General features: G+C 43.2%; 1 protein-coding gene and 1 long non-coding RNA gene across 3 annotated transcripts; one reads left to right on the top strand and one right to left on the bottom strand.

Moving 5' to 3' along the window:
- The first annotated feature begins 185 nt into the window (after window positions 1–185).
- On the top strand, window positions 186–17,500 carry n4bp3 (NEDD4 binding protein 3). Of its 2 annotated transcripts, none has more exons than XM_049733174.1 (10): window positions 186–354; window positions 12,162–12,424; window positions 12,495–12,657; window positions 13,131–13,340; window positions 13,745–13,866; window positions 13,938–14,121; window positions 14,857–14,949; window positions 15,033–15,278; window positions 15,376–15,619; window positions 16,217–17,500. In XM_049733174.1, exons 2-10 carry the CDS (start codon window positions 12,186–12,188, stop codon window positions 16,582–16,584), a joined length of 1,869 nt encoding a protein of 622 aa, XP_049589131.1. In that variant the 5' UTR covers window positions 186–354; window positions 12,162–12,185; the 3' UTR covers window positions 16,585–17,500. The 2 variants fall into 2 exon arrangements, with proteins under 2 accessions (XP_049589131.1, XP_049589140.1); XM_049733183.2 differs by lacking the exon at window positions 186–354 and adding an exon at window positions 4,234–4,586.
- Window positions 17,501–18,910: 1,410 nt separating this feature from the next.
- LOC125977252 (uncharacterized) lies at window positions 18,911–22,501 on the bottom strand. The gene is made up of 4 exons (XR_007484573.2): window positions 21,195–22,501; window positions 20,359–20,446; window positions 19,716–20,026; window positions 18,911–19,632 (listed from the first exon to the last, which is right to left on the bottom strand). It is a non-coding gene; the product is annotated as an uncharacterized lncRNA (long non-coding RNA).
- Between the last annotated feature and the right edge of the window lie 1,041 nt (window positions 22,502–23,542).

Below are 23,542 nucleotides of genomic sequence, written 5' to 3'. Positions count from 1 at the left end.
TTGTAACATTTTTTTAACTTTTGGATGATTGTTTGATGACTGAAATAATATTGTTGGAACAATATGAAGGATTAATTACTCGAATCACCCACCTCTGACGTAATTACAATTGTGACCGCAAGATGACGCCTCCTCCCTCTTTTACCCCACATTGCTTTAAAGCAACTTTCTCCTCCCAGTTCCGCTTGGTCAAAATGTTTGAGAGGGAAACAACGCACCTTCATGTCACTCTGCGTTCCTGCAAGCGCCGAGCAGGCTGATCCGCGCCGACTTTGGGGAACTATCCTCTTGTTTGACTCTAAATAGAGAGGTCAGAGCCACGCTGAAGAAGACATGTCCTGCGTGCGGGATATGGTCAGTGACAAACATTCTTGTTTCTACGTTACGAGAATGCGTGCATGCATGCATTGTGCAGGGAGATGTGGCAACTCATCTGTTCGTCCCAAACCTCTTCCAGAGTAATGTGACTACTTGATGTGTGGCTTATTGCGGTGTAATAGTGTTTTCCAACCGTTATTGAGATGGCACATATTTTACTTTAAAAAAAAAAAAAAATCCCATGGCACGACCATCCGTCAGAAACGACCCGGAAAGTATGCGTACTGAAATGATAATGATAGTGGATGGCAAATGTTAAATTATTTAATATTGTTTGATTGCTGTAGCACGCCCTCGTGAGAATAGCTTTTTAGGAAATGAATTGGATATACGTGTCACTATAATAGAGAAAACTAAAAATAAATGTAGTCTGTGATTCCCTGACCAAGCAAGTGAAATTGAATAATTTCCCATAGTGGTTGGGAATCATTGGTGTAACTGTTGTTACGTGTTTGCTGTGCACAGCTGTGGTTGTTTGGGTTGAAGTCACACACGCACACACACACACACACACACACACACACACACACACACACACACACACACACACACACACACACACACACACACACGCAAACACACACAAATGCACACGCTTGGGTTTCTTTTAGGGACAAACGTGGTGCGGTGCGTCCGTGCGCATGTGTTGGGGACTGCCAGGCTGTCGTCGTGGAAACCGGAGGCCACAGGTGACCTCTGACCGGGAGGGCTCTTAAGCATAGCAGGAAGGGTCTTTTGAGCGAGGTGACTACTATGTGTTCAAGGTCTGACGCAAATGAAGGCTCAGCTCTACAATTGAAGCATAATGGATGTTGTTTTGGAGACTGTGTGGTATAGTCAAGCGTGTTGTTATAGGTACTTTTACTGCACGTTGGGGCGGATTTGCAGTCCTGCTGTGCTTTCGCCCAATAAATTCATGCAGTTAGAGCAACGTGTGAAATGATTGTAGTGGCTGTCATGTTACATACAGTACGTAATGTTTTAGTCTTAGACATCTTAGCCTACTTACTATATTTTTTATCTCTCGCTGCAACGACTTTGACCATTCGTGCCTCCATTTTTTTCTCCAAGACAGCTGATGCCAGATCTTCATTCAGCTCAAGGGCTTGTGTGTGTGTGTGTGTGTGTGTGTGTGTGTGTGTGTGTGTGTGTGTCAGGGGGGCATTTTAAACACCAGCAGCTGATGTAACACTGCCATGCCAACTGCTGACCATTTGTTTCGCAAATCCAAATCTCATGTGGGGGTATTTAAATTTCTTGCCAGACATGTATAATCACTATTGATCACTTTTTTTTTCATAATTTTTTTTTTTTAGTTGTTGGTCTTTGACGCTTGAGCTATTTGCTGCAGAACACACCTAAGTTAATCATTATCCCCAATTAGCAGGCGGTTCCTTATAGCTGAAGAAGGATGTTGACAATCTACTCGTGCTAGTTTTTTTCTAATTAATTAAGATTAGAGGGATTTACTTATTCAGGTAAGTCCATCTCAACATAATTTGCATGTTATTGTATGAAATACAATTTCTGAGTTTCACAAATAAGAATTCCTAGTCATAAATAAATTCAACCTTTTCGTTAATTTTAACTGTCAGCGTCGAGAGTGCAGTATTCACATTTGGGTTTGGCACACTGAGCTGACCCAAATGTTCATTTCCATCAATCCAAAACTGTGAAGCAGATATCAAGACACAGCATGTTATACAATGAAACAAAAGTGTTGTGGGATAGGGGGGGTCTGTTAGTGCAGGAGAGTGGACAGACCACTCACAGTGCTTTGTCCCCAAATGTGACCAACTTCAACGAAAACGTCTCGCTGCAGTGACACACACAGGGACTATTGTGTTTGTGGTTTTCACCCAAGTAAGCCACAGTTGTTTACATCAATGCAGCCTTATCGTCTTTCTATTGATTTGCTTTATCGCCATTCGAGCTGCACTTGCACACACGTGCTTCAATAGCGGTGATGCTCACACATTGTATGAAGAATAATCCAAACAGGATGGGACACATTTAGCCTATCACTGAGAATTGCACCAAATGCAAAGCACAGCTGATTTCATTCGGGGTTTATCTCAAGCCTGCAGTGTGTACTTGCTAGTTGAGGTTGGCTTTAGGTCAGGCTTCGCCATTTATCTTTGCTTAGTCTTGGCTAATGGCACAGGAACTGTTTCTAATCAATGACACAACGTACGCATTTTGATAGTCTTTTTCTGTTCCTGCATTGTCAAGTACTGTGCTTTTGCTGATTTTAAAAGGTATCAGGGGAGCCACTTCCCTTAACAGGGAAACAAGTTGACTGTGTTCTGCCTTTAACGTCACAAGTCCCCCTTTCTACATGCACACATCTACCAGCTTCACCCAAGCGCATAGAGAAAAGAAAGGACTGAAAGGCTTACTTAGTTCAACTTCAAGGCAAAGTTGTCTTTTTGTGAGTAAATGTTGCCTTTGCACTTTTCACTAGAAATGAAAATAGAGCTCTATGAGTCATTACGTTATATTTTTTACAGTATCCCAGTGAGCGACGCAGCCATGGGGATATGAACGAACGGTGGTGGGGGCAGACTCTAATTGCCCACTTTAATGGGCAGGTGGGGTTCCTTCCGATGGGTCGAGAACGCAACTAGTGGGCAACTTTTAATCATTCATTGCCACTGACGGCTATGGACATCAAAAATCCATGTTAACTGGGCTGGCAGTGAATGAATGAAAGGAACCGCTTGGATGGCCCATGAGTTGACGACTCTCACAGCGGTGCAGCCCTCCCTGTCACTGGTGCGCTGAGCTGCAGGATTTACATGAGTCACAAAATAATTTATTCATTATCAGTTTCTTTCTCAGTATTGTACAATCACTTAAACCTGAACTCACACTGAGTCAGGCAAGAGTATCACTGCAGCATCAGTGCATTAATTGTCACATCCTATTTTAATATTACGGGACAACTTTACGTATATCAATTTGACATTTGCCACTTTTTCTCTTACTCTGACTGACAAATGGGCTTGGCTCCAGTGAGTTTCTGACCGAGGCTAATTTACTTCTCAAATGCCAGACGGTGTATGTGCTTCCTGCAATGTTATTGTTCAGAGCAGCTTTGACAGAGGAAATGAGCCTGATCCAGACTGTCCTCTCATTTAGTGACACGTCCAACAGGTACCAACACTTTAAGTAGGCTCCAACATAGCCTCGTCTTCAGTTTCTCCATCTATGGGTCTCTGGAAACATTCTTGTTGTAGCTGTAAGTCAGCGCAATAGATGTTAATCTCTGTAAGCAAGACTGTATGAGGCTCAGATGTAATGATAGGGCTTCAGCTTATCATTGCAGGGGTCTTTTCATGTCACGTTTGCTTTTTTTTTTTTTTAAACCTTAAAGCCAATATACAACAGCACAGTCAAGCCCAGGAATGTCTTTAATAGCCTGCCAGTCTTGGCTTGTTGCTTTATTAAATAAGATTCCTGCATGCCCACCCATTGGTGCCATCTTTAAGAAGTCATTCGATCAATGAGCCCTGCAATACTGACCCATGCCAACTTAAAGTGAGGAAATAGAAAAGTAGTTTCTCTGCAGATTTAGAGAACAATGTCCTCTCTTTTCTTCCTTCTGGTTAGATTTGTGAAACCTGATATGGTGCCGAACCCTGCCGGTAGCCCATCTAACAATCAGACCATTGTGGGCTCACCACTTCTTGCATTTTCCCCTCATCACTCAGCCCTGTTTAGATCCTTTATTAGAAAGTAAACATGCATGTTGTGTTGGTGTGTTTTTTTTTTTCCCCAATGAGACCATGTGTGTCAATGTTGGCTCTGGACTGTCCGCCTCCAAAGCGGATCCACATGCAGGCCTTTTGTCTGCGGGAGAACAGGCAGAACAAGTCCGACCACACGGGCCCCTTAAGAGAATATGCAGTGCACAAAGAGATGAGCAGGTGTAGCGCTGGAAAGTACCAGGCACTCTATAAAAGACAGATTAGGTTAACGTGGTGTTATGTTAAAAAAACGTGTGAATCTGCACAGCCCTTGAGTACGACCTAAAAGTAGCTGAGCTTCTGTTTCCTACCATGGAGTCATCCTACAGGCGATTGTCGAGGACTGTGCAGCTCGCTCCCTCGCATTAGATTGACAAACAGGAAGTGCTGTGACCTGGTTATCAGTAGGACAAACGGAATCCAGGATAAGTCCCAGATACAATTGGCCAAACGGATAAAGTGAGTTTTAATTTTTTTTTTTACTCTTTTCGCTGTATTACGCTGTGCATAGACGAAACGTTGGATCTACTCTATACTTGGCAGTCCGATGGTTTAACTAAATGTTTGTGTGTGTTTTACTTCAAACAAACAAACTGACTCAATATTGAACAGTTACAAATTCATATAAATGAACAATAAATGTATGTTTACTTAACAAAGATAAGAAGTCCTTGTAACTTTTGCAAAATTAGATTTGGTGAAACCTTAGAAATGTTCTAATGCATTTTTTAAAATCTGATAAGTATACATTTACATTTGATTTCTACCAATACCTTTGTCCAAAATCGAGCCATTTTTATATTTAATCCATAAATGTCAAAACTTGCATTCAATAGCTTTATTTTGTTTAGTGGGCCGGTCATTTCTGCTTACTATTATTTCATTCAGGGCTTCAACTCTGAATGTGCATGCCTGCTTGTGGAAACACTTATTGACATGCCAGCGAGATGAGCACAGTGAGAATGCACAGTGCGACTCACCTAATTAGCTACAGAGAATGCTTGTTTGTTGTCGAGCTGAATTGGAATGAGTAAACTTTGACTTTTCAAGTCATTCCTTGTGAGCAGATGACGTCACATCGTGCAGCCTCCGCATTGATTTAGCGTGTAATTAACATGTGATGGCTGATTATCTCCAAAGCGGAACCACACCTTGGATTGTCTGTACTTGCCGACCCATGCAGAGATAGTATGCCTTTATTGATATTCCTTTGTGTTGCTCTGATGGTCCATTTGTGTCCTTGGACTTTTTAGATGTCTTTTTGACTCACGGCGCGTCATTAGCTTGCTTTGGTCGTAACAATGCTCACATTTGTGTTTCTATAATGGTGCAAGTCTGAAGCTCCCTGTACTGTTGTCATTAGAAACAGTGTGAAGAACCTGTTTCCACTTTGCTGTTTCTCAGCACAAACAAATGGCCAAACATACATCAGTTAAAAGAAATGCTGATGATCAGCATGTGTCAGCACCAAAAGGGAACTTGATATGCGGGCTGATAATTTAGTGCCTTGGTAAACATAAAACTAGTTAAAACAATCTGAAAAGTGTTGCCTTGCATAATAATGTCTGAGTCACCATCAGTGACTGCTGTCCACTCCAGCCTTCTGTGTATGTGGATGCACATTCACTGCAGATATAGACTGAACGGACCTGGATCTGGTGTAGGACGATGTGGGAACCGAGCACGATTTGTGTTGCCATAATTACAAAAGGGTAACTCTCCTACGCGAACCGCTCCAGGAAACAAAAAACCTTTACAAAAGGGAAAGAATAGTCTTCACTCTCTCGCTCTCTCTCAAATTAGTTTAATAAGAAGCTAGCTATCCTGTGCTTCTGTCTCATCGGCTCACTGCCCTCCCAACACACACACACTCAACTCACGCACACATACACACACACACACACACACACACACACACACACACACACACACACACACACACACACACACACACACACACACACACACACGCGCTCTGATTATCTGGTAAATGAGCAATGATTAGATGTCTGTTATTAGGTTACCCATGTGTGGTCTGCTATTTCTGAGGCCATTCTTAACTGACTCAACACACAACCCTTCACTTTAGTTACAATGGCTGTGTTTGGTTTATACCAAATTACATGAATTATTAGCCAGGGAGAAATGTGAGGAATTCTCTCGGTTCACATTCTTCTCTCTGAACTGCTGCTTGTTAACAACGTGAGAGCGAACATAGTATATTGTCTTGTGGCGTGAAGATGTGATCAGCTGTTATGAAGCAAAATGTTGTTTTTGTTACGCAGAGGTTAACAGACACTGACCTCCCCCCACTAATGCCATGAATCAAGAAAAATGTCTTTCATCTTAATAACAGAGCTTCAATTTCATTTTTTCATTTTCATTCAATTTATAATTTTAGGACCATCTTACAGTATGATGTCATTAGTATGTGTGGAGGGATGTGCAAAACAAACGGATGCCAACCTGGTCAGGCACTTATCCTTATGCTCCAAATCCAATCTTACTCATGTGCACATAAACCAAAGGGGGATCAACACGCATCATTTCAAATATCACCAAAGTCAGACGTCATGCAATTTCTTCATCCTTGCAGGTGAACAGTGCTAATACGTGTGCCTGTCCTGCTACACTGACCCCGAAGGCCATCATTTTACACCCAACAGCCTTACGTAACACTAGTCAGATACGGTTCAACCAGGGGTAATCCCATATAACCCCCATGACAACCGTAGCCAATAATTGAATGATTTTTTTTTTCCATTGGCATGAAAAATAGGGAGATTAGGCAGCAGTGCTTGGACAAATTGCAGCCAGTTGTGACCAATTTTGGAATTAGTAGACGTAAACAGCTACTTAAAAAAAAATGTGTTAAGTAGACTTTGTTTCTGTCCATTAACAAAAAATCCCGTCTGTTTGTTCTGGGTTCCTTAAATTAATGTTACCGTAATTTCCGGACTATAAGTCGCGCTTTTTTTCATAGTTTGGGTGGGGGGGCGACTTATACTCAGGAGCGACTTATATATGTTTTTTTTTCACAAATTTTTACTTGATCATTAAGACATCACTTACTTACAAGTATAGTTGACCACTTCCCATGTTAATTTTAGTATAGTTGATCACTTCACATGCTTTTATATCTTTATCTTGAACATATTCAAAACATAAAAAATAGAGAAAACATCAAATAAAGCAATTAACACTTTAAAGCACCATATCCAAGTCCACTGTCTGCTGCATGTACACTTGCTCTATTTTTGCTCCTCTTATATTTATTATTATTATTTATTATTATTTGGCCCGTTCTCAGCTCTTTGTTTGTGTTCGTCACGTTAGCATGCCTATTGTTTAGCCTGTTGTTGCTATTTAATGAATTGGAGTGACACCGATGGTTTTATAAACATGTTATTCATGTAATAGTTGTGCTTAATCACTCTATATGTTACGTCAGGCCCGTTCTCAGCTCTTTGTTTGTATTTGTCACATTAGCATACCTATCGTTTAGCCTGTTGTTGCTATTGTTTAGCCTGTTGTTGCTATTTCATGACTGTTTTTGGTGTGGGATTTTGTCCTATAAATTGCCCCCCAAAATGCGACTTATACTCCGGAGCGACTTATATATGGCTTTTTCACTTTTTGGGGCATTTTATGGCTGGTGCGACTTATACTCCGGAGCGACTTATAGTCCGGAAAATACGGTACATTAATCTTCGGATTAGGCTTTGGCCACAAAGTAGCTGATGGGAATGCCGAGACTTCCTACTTTTTAGTTTCCTAGTATAGCATTAAAAAAAACAACAATTGACCTCATTGAGTGCCTTCAAGCAATATCAACAACTGTACAACAATGTGAAAGTAAAGCAAGTGTGACTATCTGCTTATTTGATCACGTTCTTATTGTCAGCACAAGAAGCCAACTGAAGTGCGCTGCAGGCCTAGAAGAGAGCAGTCATCTTCTATGTGAGGCCAAGGAGTGCTCCACTGTGTGAATGAGTGTTGCATGCAAACGTCACTGTCGGGTAGGACTGATGAAGATTGCTCAGCTGCAGCCTCTAATTGTTAGCTGATTATTCATTATAGATCAGAGATAAAAACAAACCCTGAGGCTACTCATGGAAGATTTAAGAAAAAGGACTGTGAAATATGCCATCTCTACATCTGAGGGCAATTTGTATGTCATGTCCTTTGTGTGAAATATGACACGGCACAAGCTACACACGTACATGGAAATGCGGTAAGCGATGCCTGTGGCTGAGCCAATGTCATTCTTGTTTTGGGCGCACAAGAGGTCCACTATCGTTGCAAAACACAGAGGACGAGAAGCAGCCTTACTGGGAGACATGGGGCATGGACTCAGTGGTGGTCAAGAGTGGTGGCGTTAAAGCTCAAGTGGTCTCTCTCACACTGTCTTCATTGATGGCGTCTGCTTGAGTCACTGCAGGGGTCAAGCAGGTCGTATTTGTTCATCACTGCAGAGAAAAGCTGCTATTGAGCATTCAAAGTGTAGACACCAGACACAAAATAAGGCTGAGGATATTTTAGGGACCTGGCAAATACAGTTATGTTTTTATAAGAGCAAAAAAAAGCCACGACCCCTAACATATAGTAAGTAGTCTATAACTAGGAAAGGATAAGTGAATTGTTTTGAAACCAGATCGATCAGCTGATAAAGACGCGTCACCATCACATCTGTGACACTCTGATGAAGGCGGAAGAAACCGCCGAAACATGTCAGGTGAATAACCTAAAACCATTTGTTTGATATAAAAGAAACCTGTGAAGTGTTTTGAAACCACTTCAAATCAATCAATGTCCATTACCCTAATCCTACGCTCAAAGAAGATTCCATGCATTAAATAGAAAATAAAAAAAGATATAAAGATCAGCAAGATATAAGGATCTATATAAACTCCACAAGTCAAGGTAGACGACCGCCCCGCACTAAATAAATAGTAGGATTCAAAAGTTGTACTCTACAAATGATTTGTGAAACGATGAACTACTTCTGTAACCAGCTCTCTTAGCATGAAGCTATATTTGTATTTGAAGTTCAAATAGTACATATTTTTGGATGGATAGATAGATAGATAGATAGATAGATAGATAGATAGATAGATAGATAGATAGATAGATAGATAGATAGATAGATAGATAGATAGATAGATAGACGGACGGACGGACGGACGGACGGACGGACGGACGGACGGACGGAACAGATTAAGTGAGGCCAGTAAAAGATTTGGTTTTAGCACAAGGTCCAGCCTTCACTGAGCTCATGTGATGTAACCAAGTGTACGCTTTGTGGGAGGTGGAACCATTGAGATGAAACATGTAGAGTTACCCCATTAATGTAAACAAACTTTGATATGAGGCATGGGAGGCGATTTCCGTTGCTGTTGAGGATCTGGAGCTATGGAGGTTTTTCTATTGTGTCTTTTTATTTTTTGCAAGGTTGTGTTGAGTGACCCGCACGCATGAAGTGAAGCGTCCGTGGGAGTGAGCATTCGGTGCATCAAAAAAAAAAGAAACCTGACAGGTCCAAACCCGTGTTCTGTGAAGTATCTTTGGAATTTTCCTCCTACTGTTGGTGTAGTCGTTGACTGACCCAAGTGTCTCTGAGCGTCTGAAATGTCCTCTCTTCACACACAAGTGTCAGTCTTCTCTCAGCTATTTTAGGAGGGAGTTTGTCCTTGAGAGCCTCCACTTGAAAGCTGAAGGTTTTGTTGGCTTTGTGGTTGTTGTAGATGTGGCATTTGTGTGGGTTATAAGATGAGAATCAACATTTCCATCGAGGAAACCATAGAGAACACAATACTATGCATTTTTGCAAATACACGATGTGTAGTGTGCAAGAGCATATCTGGAGAACAAAGTTTTTTTTTTGGGGGGGGGGCACTTGACTAGTCAGGGCTAGTTTGTTGCTGTAAATTTTGCCACGTCTCCGTCTGGTTTGTTCAGGCCAATAAACTAAAAGCAAATGATGGAAAACAAACTTATCTTCAGTTTACCAAAGATTGCGTAGGTCACTTTCACCCCCGCAGCTCTGCTCCCTATCGGACATTGATCAGGTTGACTTTTGGGGGCTTGCTATTTTCCAAAAGCACCTGTGTAATATTCGAACTAAAAAAACAGTCAGCATCAGGCCTTGGCCAGGCTTGCAAAAACTGTAAGTTAAAAACGATAACTACAGTTGTCTCATTCTGATCAAAAAGCTCATGTCGATCATTTGATCTTTTTTAAAATTTGCCGGGGAGTTTTTGTTAAATAATTGAAGAATTTTTGTTGTTGTATTTGTTCTCTTGAATTGCCTGTGATTGTGTTTGACAGCATCTTTATTTCATTTTTTGTTAGATTGGCTTATAAGTAACTGGTCGGTTTCATGCAAAGTTTCACATGGTAGCCGCATGAATAAAAACATGCACAGCTTTGCAGTAGTCTAAGCCTGACTGAGTGGCCTGAGCAAAGTAGCCAAAGTTGCCTGTCATTCCCCTTCTCTCTCACTATTTGAGCAATTTGCATAATAGTTCCATCTGCCAACAGTGTGAAGCACTTTATGATGAAGTGAGCAGTGAGACATGTAGACATACATATTCAGAATGTTTGGAAGGTGGGCAGCAGGGAGCTCAAGTATCAGATATTCCAGTTTAGAGCCATGCCAAATTATACTGTCCATTATATGATTTTGCCCAACTTGAGATGAGAGCATAAGATTTTTTTTTGCCAATATATTTGATCTCTTATGTTGTATCTTTCCCCAAATTGTCCATAGGCGGAGACCGGTCTATAGCAAATATATCGTGCACCAAGAACAAATAATCATCTTTAAAGAAATACGACTGCATTAATGGTCTTTCAAATGTTTTATGATTTCTGAGGTTCCTTAAATCAATAAGACAACTCTAATGAGGTCATTTTAACACAGTTGGTGGGAGCAAGGTTAATGAAGGAAAGAGGCAGTTAATGATTTATGGATGTCTCAAATTCCATTTTGTTTCTCACTTGCATGTAGTTAGTCAGTTGTTGAATAAAAATGTGCACCATAAATGATTCGCCCAATCCACTTTGTTCCTCTTAGGTTTGCTTTGGAAAACAAATATCTCGGGCATAATTTGATAAAAGATCCATTTGTCAATTATTTCATCATGTAATTAACGAATTGGATTAAAATAATGTGTTTTATTTTCCACCATTCTATAAAAAAAAAAACAATATTTCAAATTAATAGTGCAGAAAATGCTCAAATGCAAATTATGTTTCAGACACATAAAATTGGCAAAAAAGTCGACCACAGTTTTTTGTTTGTTTTGCATGTTCGTTTATTAGTGAAATTCCAAGGATTTTATTTTTAATTAAACAAGCTTTCGAAACGATGAATCAGTTATCAAAATCGATTAATTTGATGATTGGTTGTCGATTAAATGTTACACATTTACAAGTAGCCAAGGTTTCTGTTTGTGTACCAATTACTGCAGCAGAACAAATTTTAATGGTAGCTGTGAGCATTCGTTTTATCAATGGTACATTGGACACGTGACTTTCGTTAGACGCAGGACATTTGCAAGCTGAATAAGTACCAGATTGAAGCGCCCATGTGGCTCAGCAAAAGATCTTTTTCCCTCATCCAGAGCTCTGCAGTTGTAACCTAGTTGGATCAGAGTTAGGCAAGAGGCTTGCCATTTGACATATGCTGCCCGACCTCCGGATAAACATCAGCCTCATATGCCGCATGTTAGTCATTGCCGGGACGGCCAGACGTGAGCGCCTGACGCGCGAAACCACTTCTGAAACAACGGCGAGTATGTATAGCTGTAGGATGTTTTTGCTAAAGTGTCATTTTTCCATGCCTTGTTGTCTGTTGGGAGATGTGGCTGGGCTTTTTGTGCGTTTGGTTTCTGAGACAGCTGGGGTAAAATTTACTAGAGTGGAGAAAAGCGAGGGAGGGAAATTAACCGTATTGGGCACGTAGCATTTAAAATGTCAAGACCAAAAATGACACATTCATCTCACGCAGTTTGCTTTTTCCTCTCTTTACAGAGCACCTTTCCTCCCTTGTAACCAATGGCAGCCTCGGTCCAGACGCTTCCTCGCCCTGGTAAAAACTTCCAAAGCTCGTTCCCAGTGCCGTTCTTTTCACCCCGCTGCAACATGGGAAGTGTTGGCAGTCTGGTGGAGAGGCCCGACGTGTGTCCTGCAAAAGTCAACCAGGCCATTCCCCAGGTAAGGCCCAAAGCGTCCAATGGCCTCCTGAAGAAAGGCTTCACTCAGAGGGAGCTCCTCAACTACCTCAACATCACCAGGTGGGGCCGTCATGGTGTATTCCCAGGCAGTTTTCGCATTCCCCCACTGATATATTGTGTTTCCAAACAGAAAAGAGCCCAAAGCCAACCAGAGCAGTGGCTCTAAGAAGGACATCATAGCCTCGATTGGCAGGCATCAGGAAGAAAACCTGTACGCCAAGGTCTTCCACAAAGATGGCACCGGGATCGATTTGACAAAGAACTCGCTTCCAAGTGGAGCGAAATATAAAAAGGTAAATGTTTATTCTTAACAGCCATACAAGGGTTAAAAATACATTGACTGCTGTATTACAAAAAACAAATACATACATGTCTCACCTTTTACTCTCCTTTTCTGCAAAGAATGCGCAAAGTATGGACCATAAAACTAAATTTATTGCATTATCTGATTCAAAATTCTTGTAGCGAATATAACGCCAATTGACTTATTTTACTGTAGAACCAGCCAAGGAACACATCAGCTTCCAAGTAACCAATGTAGGTGTTTTTTTTTTTTTTGTCTTGGCATAAAGCCAAGGTTGTGCTAAATGGATCATATTTATACCGCTCTGGACGCATCCTTCTCTGCCCCCGCAGCAGTCAATCACCCAACCGGTCAATCCAGTTCACAGTCATGGACTGATATTCTGTGCTTGAATTCCTTGCATGCAATCAAATGTAGCAAACTGCCGGTCAATTAACTGAATTCTCTTGGTGTTTCCACCAGGGCCACTTTAAGTCATCTGCCTTCAAACCTGTCACTCCCAAAAACTTCAGTTCCATGCAGAACCTGTATCCGTCTTCCAAATCGGAAGATGCGGACCACGGGATCTCGAACGGGCTGCACAGAGCCTACGGCCATGTCTCTAAAACTGTCTCCAGCTCATCTTCGTCATCATCGCCCTCTCGTCGTGGAGGCTCCTCTGGTAACCACAAGGTACGCTGTCTCTTCTGTGAAACCTTCGCTGTGTTTCCAAGTCAGGAAATAAATCGAATGGCTTTGCCCCTCCTGCTTTGTGGAATTTCACTGCATGCGCGTTTGATGAAAATACCATATTGAACTCAAGCGAAGCAAATACGCACAAAAAAACAAAAAACAAAAAAAAAAAAAAAAAAACACAAATGTTGATATGAACGTAAAAGAACCAGGCAAAGAGCCGCAGGCGGCTCAGGAGCCGCAGGTTGGCCAGGCCTGCCATATACCATGAGATATAACCCACAACTTTGTTAAGATGAGACCCAAAGGAGTCTTAAATCTGAAACTCTATTTCCAGATTTGTGACTTTTCAACTTTGACATTGTCTGACATTGCACCTACACCTCATTTTAACTGCTGCGTAGGCTCAGCCCACCGTGCGAGGGGCAAGCCAAGACGATGACAACCTGTCGGACTCGGGCCACAACTCCATGAGCAGCCTGCCGCCGTATCGGCCCCCCTTCCGCCCAAACCAGGCTCACATCAGGTCCGTGTCACTTCTTAGCCTTCTCTTCTCTTAATCACGGCTTGAAAAGGATATTTGACTTGACTTGCCAGCGCATCTATGGGCCACATCAACACTATCGGCTCCCTGGACCGCGCCATAGCCGCTGGGTCGGGAGGCGGGACCATTGGGGAAATGGCGTGTCGCAGCATGGCAACGCTCAGCCGCTCGGTGCCATACGAAGGGGAGGCTCCGCCTCCTTACGATTGGACCCTCTCCATGTCTGTAGAGGAAGTGGTGAGTACGACAATTCTGTTTTGTACCGGTCAACGGGACAATAGCATCACACAAGATTTATAATAACAAAAAGAATGTGCAATTAAATTTGTCACTGAGTATGTCAATTCGACCTATTACTATGCAAACGTGTGAGAAGTAAACTAGTCAGTAGGATTGTTTGATTGCGTGAGTAAATTGTCAGCATGTAAACAGATGAGAATTAAATAAAATTGTATGAATGTGTGCGTTAATTGTCTGCATGTAAGCAGATGAGAAATAAAATTGTATATATGAATGAATTTATAATTTGAATTGAATTTATAAACAGCAAGTTGTGCAAAAAGTACAGAAAATGTGTTCATGTCCACACGAGCATTATGTTTGTTTTGGATTCCTCACTGTACTTAATTTTGATTTTATTTTAATGTTTTATTTTTTCTTAGTTCCTATATCTTCATATAAAAGTTTACTAAGTATTGTGTAACCAAGTAAAGCAAACTACAATCTCAATTGACCTTTTGACTTTCCTTCTGCTGTACGGACGTACTGTAATACGGCGATAAATACATTTAAAATGAACTTTCAAAGTAAAATTTTCGGTTTTGTTTGTTGTTGATACTTAAGACGTAGACTCACTTTGTTTTTTTAAAAGCATTTTTGTTTCATTTTGTTCGTGAAAGTGTTTCAGTTATTTTGCTAGATTTTCTTTACTAGAGTACCTTACTCAACATTCATAATATGGCCCCCTGGAAGGTGCGGGATTTGGAGGAGAGGCTTGTGGAGAAAGAGCACGAGCTGAAGCAGATGAGAAGAAACCTGGACGAGAGCGAGGGTGCCATCGCACAGGTGCATTTCTCATCAGGATACAGGCATCGTCCGTGTCCTCCATCTTGTTTGAGGCCTGCGCCTGACGCACTCCCTGCGTGTAGGTGTTTGAAGGCAAACAGCGTCTGTGGGAGAAAGAGGTGGAGGAATTGAAGCGCCTCTACGCTGCCAAGCTGCGACAGGTTTCCCAGCATGCCCAGCGATCCCAGCGTGGTTTCCAGCTGCAGCTCTTCAAGGCCCAACAGGAGAAGAGCCGACTTCAAGAAGAGCTTGAGGATCTTAAAAGAAGTCTGGAGGACGGAGCAAAGGAGAAGACAATTAGTCCCACCCTGGAGGAGACACAGTGGGAGGTGGGCTATACTTTATGACAGGGAGAAACACTCACTGACGGGGAGTCAAGTGAATTGTTTGTTGTTGGCCCTCACTTATGCCTTTCATTCCTCTAAGGTTTGCCAGAAGTCCGGCGAGATCTCCTTGCTCAAGCAACAATTTCGAGACTCTCAGGCCGAGGTGACCCACAAGCTGAGCGAGATCTTCCAGCTGAAAACGCAGCTCAGGGAGACCCGACTGGAGTTGTGCAACAGGGACAGCCAGGTCGATGCGCTGAAACTCATCATGCAAAGCTCCCAGTGTCACAGAAGACCCACTCACAGTACCAGCGGCCATGGGAAAGGAGGCGAGAGCGCAACAGGTAGCACGTTTGGCATCTTGAATAATGCCTCCAAATTCAGTATGGGACATTGTCGGTAGAGTTGATAAGTTACGGGAAAATTTGCTGGTTAGCTCAGTGTTTTTTTACTTTTTTGGGGGGGGATCAAAACGGTGTTATATTGGATGTAATTCCACTTTCTACCACTTGACAACGGCACACCTATTTAGTTTGAGGTGCTGTAAATTGGAAAAATAAGTTAAAAAAGCGGGCCAATAAATTTCATTTTTAATTTGGGCAATTCACCAAACTGTTTAAGGTTTTTCTATTGTCAAAGTTAGCTTTCCTACTCTTCACAACAAAGAAATAAGCGTTTACAGACTTAACCTAAACTTGCCAACTTAAGAACAACTCAGCAAACTGTTTTTCGAACTTCATTTTCTGTTTGGGCCCAAAAAAAAATACAGTGTAAGGGACAAGTCCAAAGCTAAATTGATGAAATTGTTGCGTCTGTGAAGCATAAGAGTGATCATAAACCTCGTGGGTTATTTTGAGTGCAACAAAATGAGTGAAAGCAGGTCAGCTGCAGACATCTCCTCTAGCCCGCCGATGAAGCATGTGACCATTTTTTGCTGGTAGGAGGGTGCGCGGGCCTGACCGAGGAGGAGCGTCTGCGCGCCGAGCTACTCCTGGAGCGGCGCCAGAGCGAGGCCCAGGCCACGGCTTTCGAGGAGGAGAGGCGGACGTGGCAGACACAGAAGGAAAAGGTCATTCGCTACCAGAAGGAGCTGCAGGCCAGCTATTTGGAGATGTACCGCCGCAACGCAGAGCTGGAGATGGAGCTGCGCCAGCTGAGAGCCGTCCGAGAGCAAGTAGAGGGGAGTAGCGACGAGACTTTGGAAAGAGAAGAGCAAGCGCTGATGAGCGACGTGGAAAAACAAGAGGACAGTCCATCTTCTGGTTTGCCGTGGATAGACAGGATCGAATCCTCGGAGATTTCATCATGACGACAGGGAAGATAAGGTGCGCTGGGTCCAGATGTTAGAACACCAAACTACGATTAATTACCAATCAAAGAACCATACTGTTTACCTTTTCAGATACTGTTGATTAAGCACCACTTGTGAAAAACTTCAAATTTTCAATACACGTGCACCTCCTTCACACGTGCTAAGATTTTCGTAGTAAAATCTGTGCATTGGTCAGTGTGAAATTAAGGAAATTGTGTCATTTTGGCACAAAGGTAATCCATTTATTCTTTGGCAAAGGTAAAATTAGAATTATTTCTGTTGTTATATCATAGCCTGTGTGTATTTTGAGGATTGGAAAGAAACCGTCCGAAGGCAGAAGACACGAGCACATCCTGCGGTTGATGTCTTTCTCAATGTGAATGTGTACATATAAGCAAATGATTAGCATGTTGTTGTTATTCTGCTATTGCTGTACATCTTTGACAATAACCAAAGGATTCAGAAAATATTTATTTAGGGCCTGGTAAGCTTTTCCAGATTCAGGGAGAAAAAGCTGTATGTGGAGCTTTTGTATCAGCAATGTTTGGTGCCAAGATTTTAATGCTAGTTTGTGAAAACTGCCCCACTTATGGAAATGACAATGTTACAAGTGTATTTTATTCCCCAGTTCCTTGACAGATTGATATGTTGTGTAAATAAGGATATTGTCCTACTGTTCTTCAGTGTACCTCAAGCACACTAGGGCTGAACAATTTTGAAAAATGATCTATTTGTGACACACACACACACACACCCTAACCCCCCACACAATTTTGTCATTTTTTTTTCCAGTCCTCTTCAAGCAATAAATGATTCTGTATTGCAATGAAGCATATTTGTATTTCAAGACAAATCTTTGATTTAGAACTATGATTAAAATTAACAACAAATAAAAAGAAAGAATACGCTTGAATACGAGTTGACTTACACTTTAACTTGCACTTTTAAACACTCTCTCGAACAACTTAATAAAAAGAGTATACCAAAAGTGTGGTGTCAACAAAAGTCAAATCTTAACTCAAATGACAATAATGCAAACAAATGAGGAGCTTTAACTTTTCATGTTTTATGACACGATGGGATGTAAACACGTGGACTGCACTTCTTAAGCAATATATATATATATATATATATTGAGAGAGACAGAGAGAGAGACAGGGAGATGCATAATTTCCAACTCTATGCTTAATACGCTTGATTGTTTACTCAAAAGAAGCATATCAAGCGATGTAGGATGGTGGGGCCAGAGCCGAGTGACACCCTATCTCACTGTGTGCATAAATAGAATAGGCAGCTTCTTTACCTCAGGCCAAACGGGGCAAAAAAAGAGATTTAAGTGACTCTGAAAGATTTCGAAGAAGGATGCAGCGCTGTTGAAACTGCTAAGATTGTCACGTCTCGTCCCCGGTTGTTTTATGTTCGTATTGTCGTTTCTGCCCGTGTGCCTTTGTGCTCGCCCCTCCCCTCCTGTGTGCCCATGATTAGTGTGATCATTCTCACCTGCCTCTTGTTACCTGTCGTGTATTTAAATCCTGTCTGCCCCTCACTCCCCGTCGGATCATTGTTGTCATGTCTTGTTGTCTTGTCTCATGTCCCGGTCAGTCAGTCTGTCAGTCAGTCAGCCAGCCAGCCAGTCAGTCAGTCAGTCAGTCAGTCTAGTTGTTGTTTTGTTAAGTCATGTCAGTTTGCCGAGTTCGTTTGTTTTCTCCAATAAACCCTGGTCCAAGCTGCGTTTGGTCGCGCTGCTCCATCCGATCCGTGACAAAGAAAGGGGCGTGACGAGCACAGAACCATCAAACATTTCCTTGCAAGCAATCAACAATGTGGCAAGAAAGGTGTTAAGATGCAAGCGAAAGATTTGAAAAGTCTCAAAACATGTAGCCACAAGGAACCAATGATCCCGCAGCGCTAGCGGCAATCTTCAATCTACCTGGAGTGCCCCAGAAGTACCTGGTACCTGGCATGCATCAGGCCTTACACCTCTGTGAACAATGTCTGGGAGGTTGTTGCCGCACAAAACGTTAAAGGTCGCATGGATGTTAGTGGGGTATTATTAAAAAGGGTGGGGCTATAGAGGGTGCTTTATTGTGGACATTTTTAAGAAATCCAAGCAATTTCAAAAATACAGCGCGTCTAGGTAGAGAGACATGCTGTCTTCTAAAAGAGCAGAGTCCAAATATATCCCTGGGCTTTGTTGCACACAATACCTCACGTCAAAATGGCACTGAGGGCTTCTGAGAAACAACTTGGCCAGATTTCCACTGTCCACTGACGTTAACCGCCAAGGTGCATTTATCATCCGAAGTTTCTAATTGAAGCTGTATTTAACAAATTTGGCCTTTATTCAAGTTATAAAGAACCAAACCATGAACATGCACATAATTGGAAGAATCCTTTGGAAGCAAAGCAGCATCTGACCGATCACACAGTTCCACGAAAATGAGAAAAAGAAAAAAAGTTTGCAAATCCCGCGGCAGCGGGCGCATTCCAGGCTCTTGCTAACGGCTGCCCGTGGTGCCGCAAAGCACCTTTGCCACTTCTTTCAAGCGGAAGACCAAGACCCGGCTGACTCGCTGTTTTCGTGGAGTCATCATGTACATTGTATCATAACATCGAGACAGAAAGGAGCACTACAAAAGTGCTGCAAATGCAATTGATTCGGTTGTCATTTTCTTGCATTTTTATCTGTGTGTGTGTGTGTGTGTGTGTGGGATTTTTATTTTCTTCTGTGAAACGCTGCTCATCGTCGACGTTGAGTATCATCGTCTGGAGGGCAAAATCCTTTGGGAGGCACTCGCTGAGGGTGGAGTGGGCTCGCTGAGGGTGGAATGGGCTGCTTGTGGTGGAGTGCTCCGTCTCCTAGCCAGGGACGGACGTGGACAGCAGCAGCTGAGGAGAAGCAGAAGGCTTGAAGGGAGGTCACTTGGACGGACGGACGTTGACTCAGCCGCTGGTCTTGCGGCGGGCGCTACACCATCCAGTAGAGCTGAGCCAGGATGGACATCACCAGCAGAGAGACGCTGTAGGACAGGGCACCCACACCTCCTTTTTTTAATAAAGAGAAAGCGGTCAGCTGGGCGCATATCGAATATGAACTGTAGTGACACTTGCGACGACAGAGTACTGACCTTTGCTGTCAACGCTCATAACATTGCTGCCACCATTGCCACCAACATCGCCGCCCTTGAGTGTCAAGGCCGAGGATGACATCTCAGTGCCGTCGAATTGTTTGGCCACGCAAACGTATTTGACGTTGACGGTTGGGTGGGGTTTGCTGACGATCATCACCGCTTTGCCCAGAATGTAGTCTCCATGGCCGACCGGAGCGTCGTCCTTCTACCACACGAGGTCTTTGAAGTGTTCATTCTCGTTGATGGAGAGTGCAAGGCCACAGAGTTAGCAGTGTAACGTTTGACCTGGACACCGGAGGCTGGCTTTTCTATTGGACAAAGGAAATGCGGCACATTCACTTTTTGCCCAAAGGTTGCGTGTGACGGCAACAAAATGTTGACCTTTGAAAAGGGGGCAAAGTATCGTTTAGATTGCATACATTCCAAAATTCTAACTTTAGATCATTACAAGAAAGAAATATTTGACCTTTTAGAAGGGGGGCAGATCACATTTTGGATTGCATAAATTCCAAAAAGTTTGAATCATTACAACAAAGAAATGGTTGACCTTTTAAAAGGGGGCAGATATTCTTTTAGATTGCATTTTACTCAAAAGTCCAAAAAGCTAACTTTGAATCATTACGGAAAAGAAATGGTTGACCTTTTAAAAGGGCGCAGATCATCTTGTCAGGCTGGGTTCAAGGCAGAGGACTCGAATGCAGAGTGTTACTAAAAAGGATTTATTCCAACTGGTGGGAGACAGGAAACAACAACTCAAAGCGCCTCTTACCGAGGGAAACCAAGGAGCAAAAAGTACTAACAAAAGACGTTGCACTCAGGCAAGACAAAAAAGGGAGTATCTCTACTGGTACATAACCATGTGGCAAAAAGTACTAACAAAAGGCGTCGCACTCAGGCGAGACTAAAAAGGGAGAACATCTACTGGTTCTCTTAGCTCAAGGAATCTCTGGTGGTCGGGACGGGGCAAGACGCACTGGCACAAGACAAGGGGAAGACACGGACTAAATACACACAAAAGGGCGGGGACACAGGTGCAGACAATTAGGCCAAATGACACAGGTGCACACAATCGGGATCAGGGAATACAAGACAACAGAAGCACAGAGGAAGGAGCCACGAACTGAAACGAGAGAGTTGACAAAATAAAACAGGAAGTGAAACTATGATACAAGACAAGACAACAACAACCCGAAAAATAAGCATGACAGCATGACACATCTTGCGGATTGCATTTTACTCAAATTCCAAAAAGCGGACTTTGAATCACTTTTCAGACAATCTTTTGGATGGCATTTTACAATAAATTCTACAGGATGAAAAAGGCAACTTTGAATCATTAATAAATACTATCATCATTCATTATAAAATCTCGCAAAAGGCCCCCTAGAACACTTTGGACTTTTTGCTCTCGAATCGGAGGTTGGCTGAGATACCAAAAGAGGAAACTTAGTAGAGATAGTGATACTTCAAACTCACCCACAATCTTAACATAGAACACCTTCGTCACTGTAGCGCTTGCAATCGCAGTCCCCTCGATGGCCACGTACGTCCTTTTGTCGGCGGCCTTCAGTGTTGTGATCGTCGCTTTTTTCTTCTTTGTTGTCGAAGGTTGCCCAGTCGTTGTGGAGAAGTGATCCTTCCTTCTTCCAGGTGATCGCTTCAGGAGTTACACTGCCGCTATTCAATTCGAGCTTTTGACCCACATTGCAGGTGCATATGTTGTCCGTATCGCACGAGCAGGTTGTGGCTGCCAGAAGTAGAAAAGGTTAATTCCTCCCAGTCCATCCCATACATCAAAGTACACCCTCAACAATGCTGGCTTAAGAAGAACCATCCCAATCGGCGGTAAAAATTGGAACGGCCCATGCCCCATGCAAGTCGGGTGAGTTTGCCCAAACACGTTTTTTTTTTTCTGTCACGTGCTGGTGCCACCGGCGACAGGACCACGCCCCCCTGTCAGTGGAATCGCCGTCACCTGCCACGGGCTCATGGACAGCGCTATATCAGCGCCGCCAGCGCAGACCTGAGTGTCAGTCTGTCCCTTGATGCTGCCTCGCTCATCAGTCCCTGAGATACTGACTCGCTTGACTATTGGAAATCCCGCAGAATCGCTTGTCCTCTCCAGCCCGATCGCCGCTCCAGCACCAGCTGTTACCATCATCCCCTTCCACAATAAACTCTGTCGCTACGCACTGGGCTGTACTGTCCGTTCCCTCACATTTTCATTTGGTAACACAACACAAAGTTGAGTAACTTCCTGGGTCTGTCAGCACTTTTAAGGGTGTACCCAAAAAAACGAGTTTACTTTAGTGCTGACTTTGCAATGTCGATCGCGCATCTCAAAAGACAATTACGACTGTTACAAGAAGGCACCTCCGGTTTCCTCCCACATCCCAAAAACATGCTTGGTAGGCCGATTGATCACTCCAAATTGTCCCTAGGTGTGAGTGCGAGTGCGAATGATTGATTGGCTGGCAACCGGTTCAGGGTGTCCCCCGCCTACTGCCCGATGACGGCTGGGATAGGCTCCAGCACGCCCGCGACCCCCGTGGGGACTAAGCGGTTCAGAAAATGGATGGATGGATGGACAATAAGGCACAAGAACTCGAGGAGCAGCACAAGTGCAAGCTGCATCTTGAGGTTCAGCATTGCAGACGATCTCTCTCCAAGCAGGCACGGAGTCCGCAACAAGTCTTGGCGGCGGCGGTAGGTAGGTAGGTAGGGCACAAGGCGGACGCAGTCAGGCAGCTGGCAGCGAGCGCAGTGTGCAAGTGATGGCTGCTCCGCCCGCCGTACCCTGCAAGATCATGATCCGCACGTGCGGACACTTCGAGCCTTTTGCTTTCAAAACAAAGCATGTGCGGAGGGGGCCCCCGGCCACCTGACGTGACGTTTGGTGCCCTCTTTGCATGACGCGGCGAGCGTCAGTGACACGCAGGCGGCTTCTGCCAGCAAATCCCGCAAACAGTGCATTTTGTATGCGATAGAACCCCATTTTTAATCATTTCTTTCAAACTGCGTTGCCTTCCTTTCTCTCCGTTATTTCTCCAAGAGCAAAAGTCTCGCAGGTCTCGCAGAGTTCAAATGCCCGCATTTTCCAATTCGTGCTGTGTCATCATTGACACCGCCGCCACTTTAAAGACAAAGGCAAACAACAAGCAGGCACGTGCACTCATAGGAGGCAGGTGAGGCAGTGCCTCACCTTGCCACCAGGGGCGGTAAAGGGATCAACATGGTTTCCTCAGCTGTCACCATAAGTTGTTAAAAAATGAATAATATAATAAAACATAATATAATATCTGTCCTGTGGTCTATGCTTTTAATGCAATTTTGGTGTGTTTCCTATACATTTGGATCATTTTCATAGTCAAAATAGCTGTAGTTCTTGCCTCGGGACAGGAGATTCATGGAGGCTGAGGCAGTGACAGGTAGTGCCTCTCAGGGTGTGCGTGTGAGAGTGTGCACCACTCACACACTGTACTGAGCGCGTGCAAACGGCGCGTGCTTGCAGTCAGCGGGAAAATACGGGCCTTGAGGCAGCCAGTACTTTTGCCTCAAAGATGGGGCGATAGTGAGCCTGCGGCTAATAGTTCACGACACGAGTAAATGCAAGAGTAAATTAAGAAGAAAAAAAAGAAAAGAAAAACAACCAACAACATTCGGTGCTAACGCGTTGCTATTTGGCTTTATTTTCCCTGAAAATGGAGGATATAATCCCGAAGATAAGACATTTTTCAAAACTTGACTTTCAGTCAAAGCAAGAAATCATAAGTAAGGGAAGACCAACGACAGATTTGCGAGGATTAATTCAAACTACGGGTCTC

Source organism: Syngnathus scovelli, chromosome 1, assembly GCF_024217435.2.
Source record: "Syngnathus scovelli strain Florida chromosome 1, RoL_Ssco_1.2, whole genome shotgun sequence".
Lineage (NCBI taxonomy): Eukaryota > Metazoa > Chordata > Actinopteri > Syngnathiformes > Syngnathidae > Syngnathus > Syngnathus scovelli.
This window is presented reverse-complemented; position numbering and strand designations above follow the sequence as displayed.

Excerpts from the sequence above, each read along its gene's own strand:
- n4bp3 (XM_049733174.1), top strand. The coding sequence starts at position 12,186 with ATGGCAGCCTCGGTCCAGACGCTTCCTCGCCCTGGTAAAAACTTCCAA. Across the intron at positions 12,658-13,130 it reads GTGGAGCGAAATATAAAAAG|GGCCACTTTAAGTCATCTGC; the intron begins GTAAATGTTTAT and ends TGTTTCCACCAG. Across the intron at positions 14,950-15,032 it reads GCGAGGGTGCCATCGCACAG|GTGTTTGAAGGCAAACAGCG; the intron begins GTGCATTTCTCA and ends CCCTGCGTGTAG.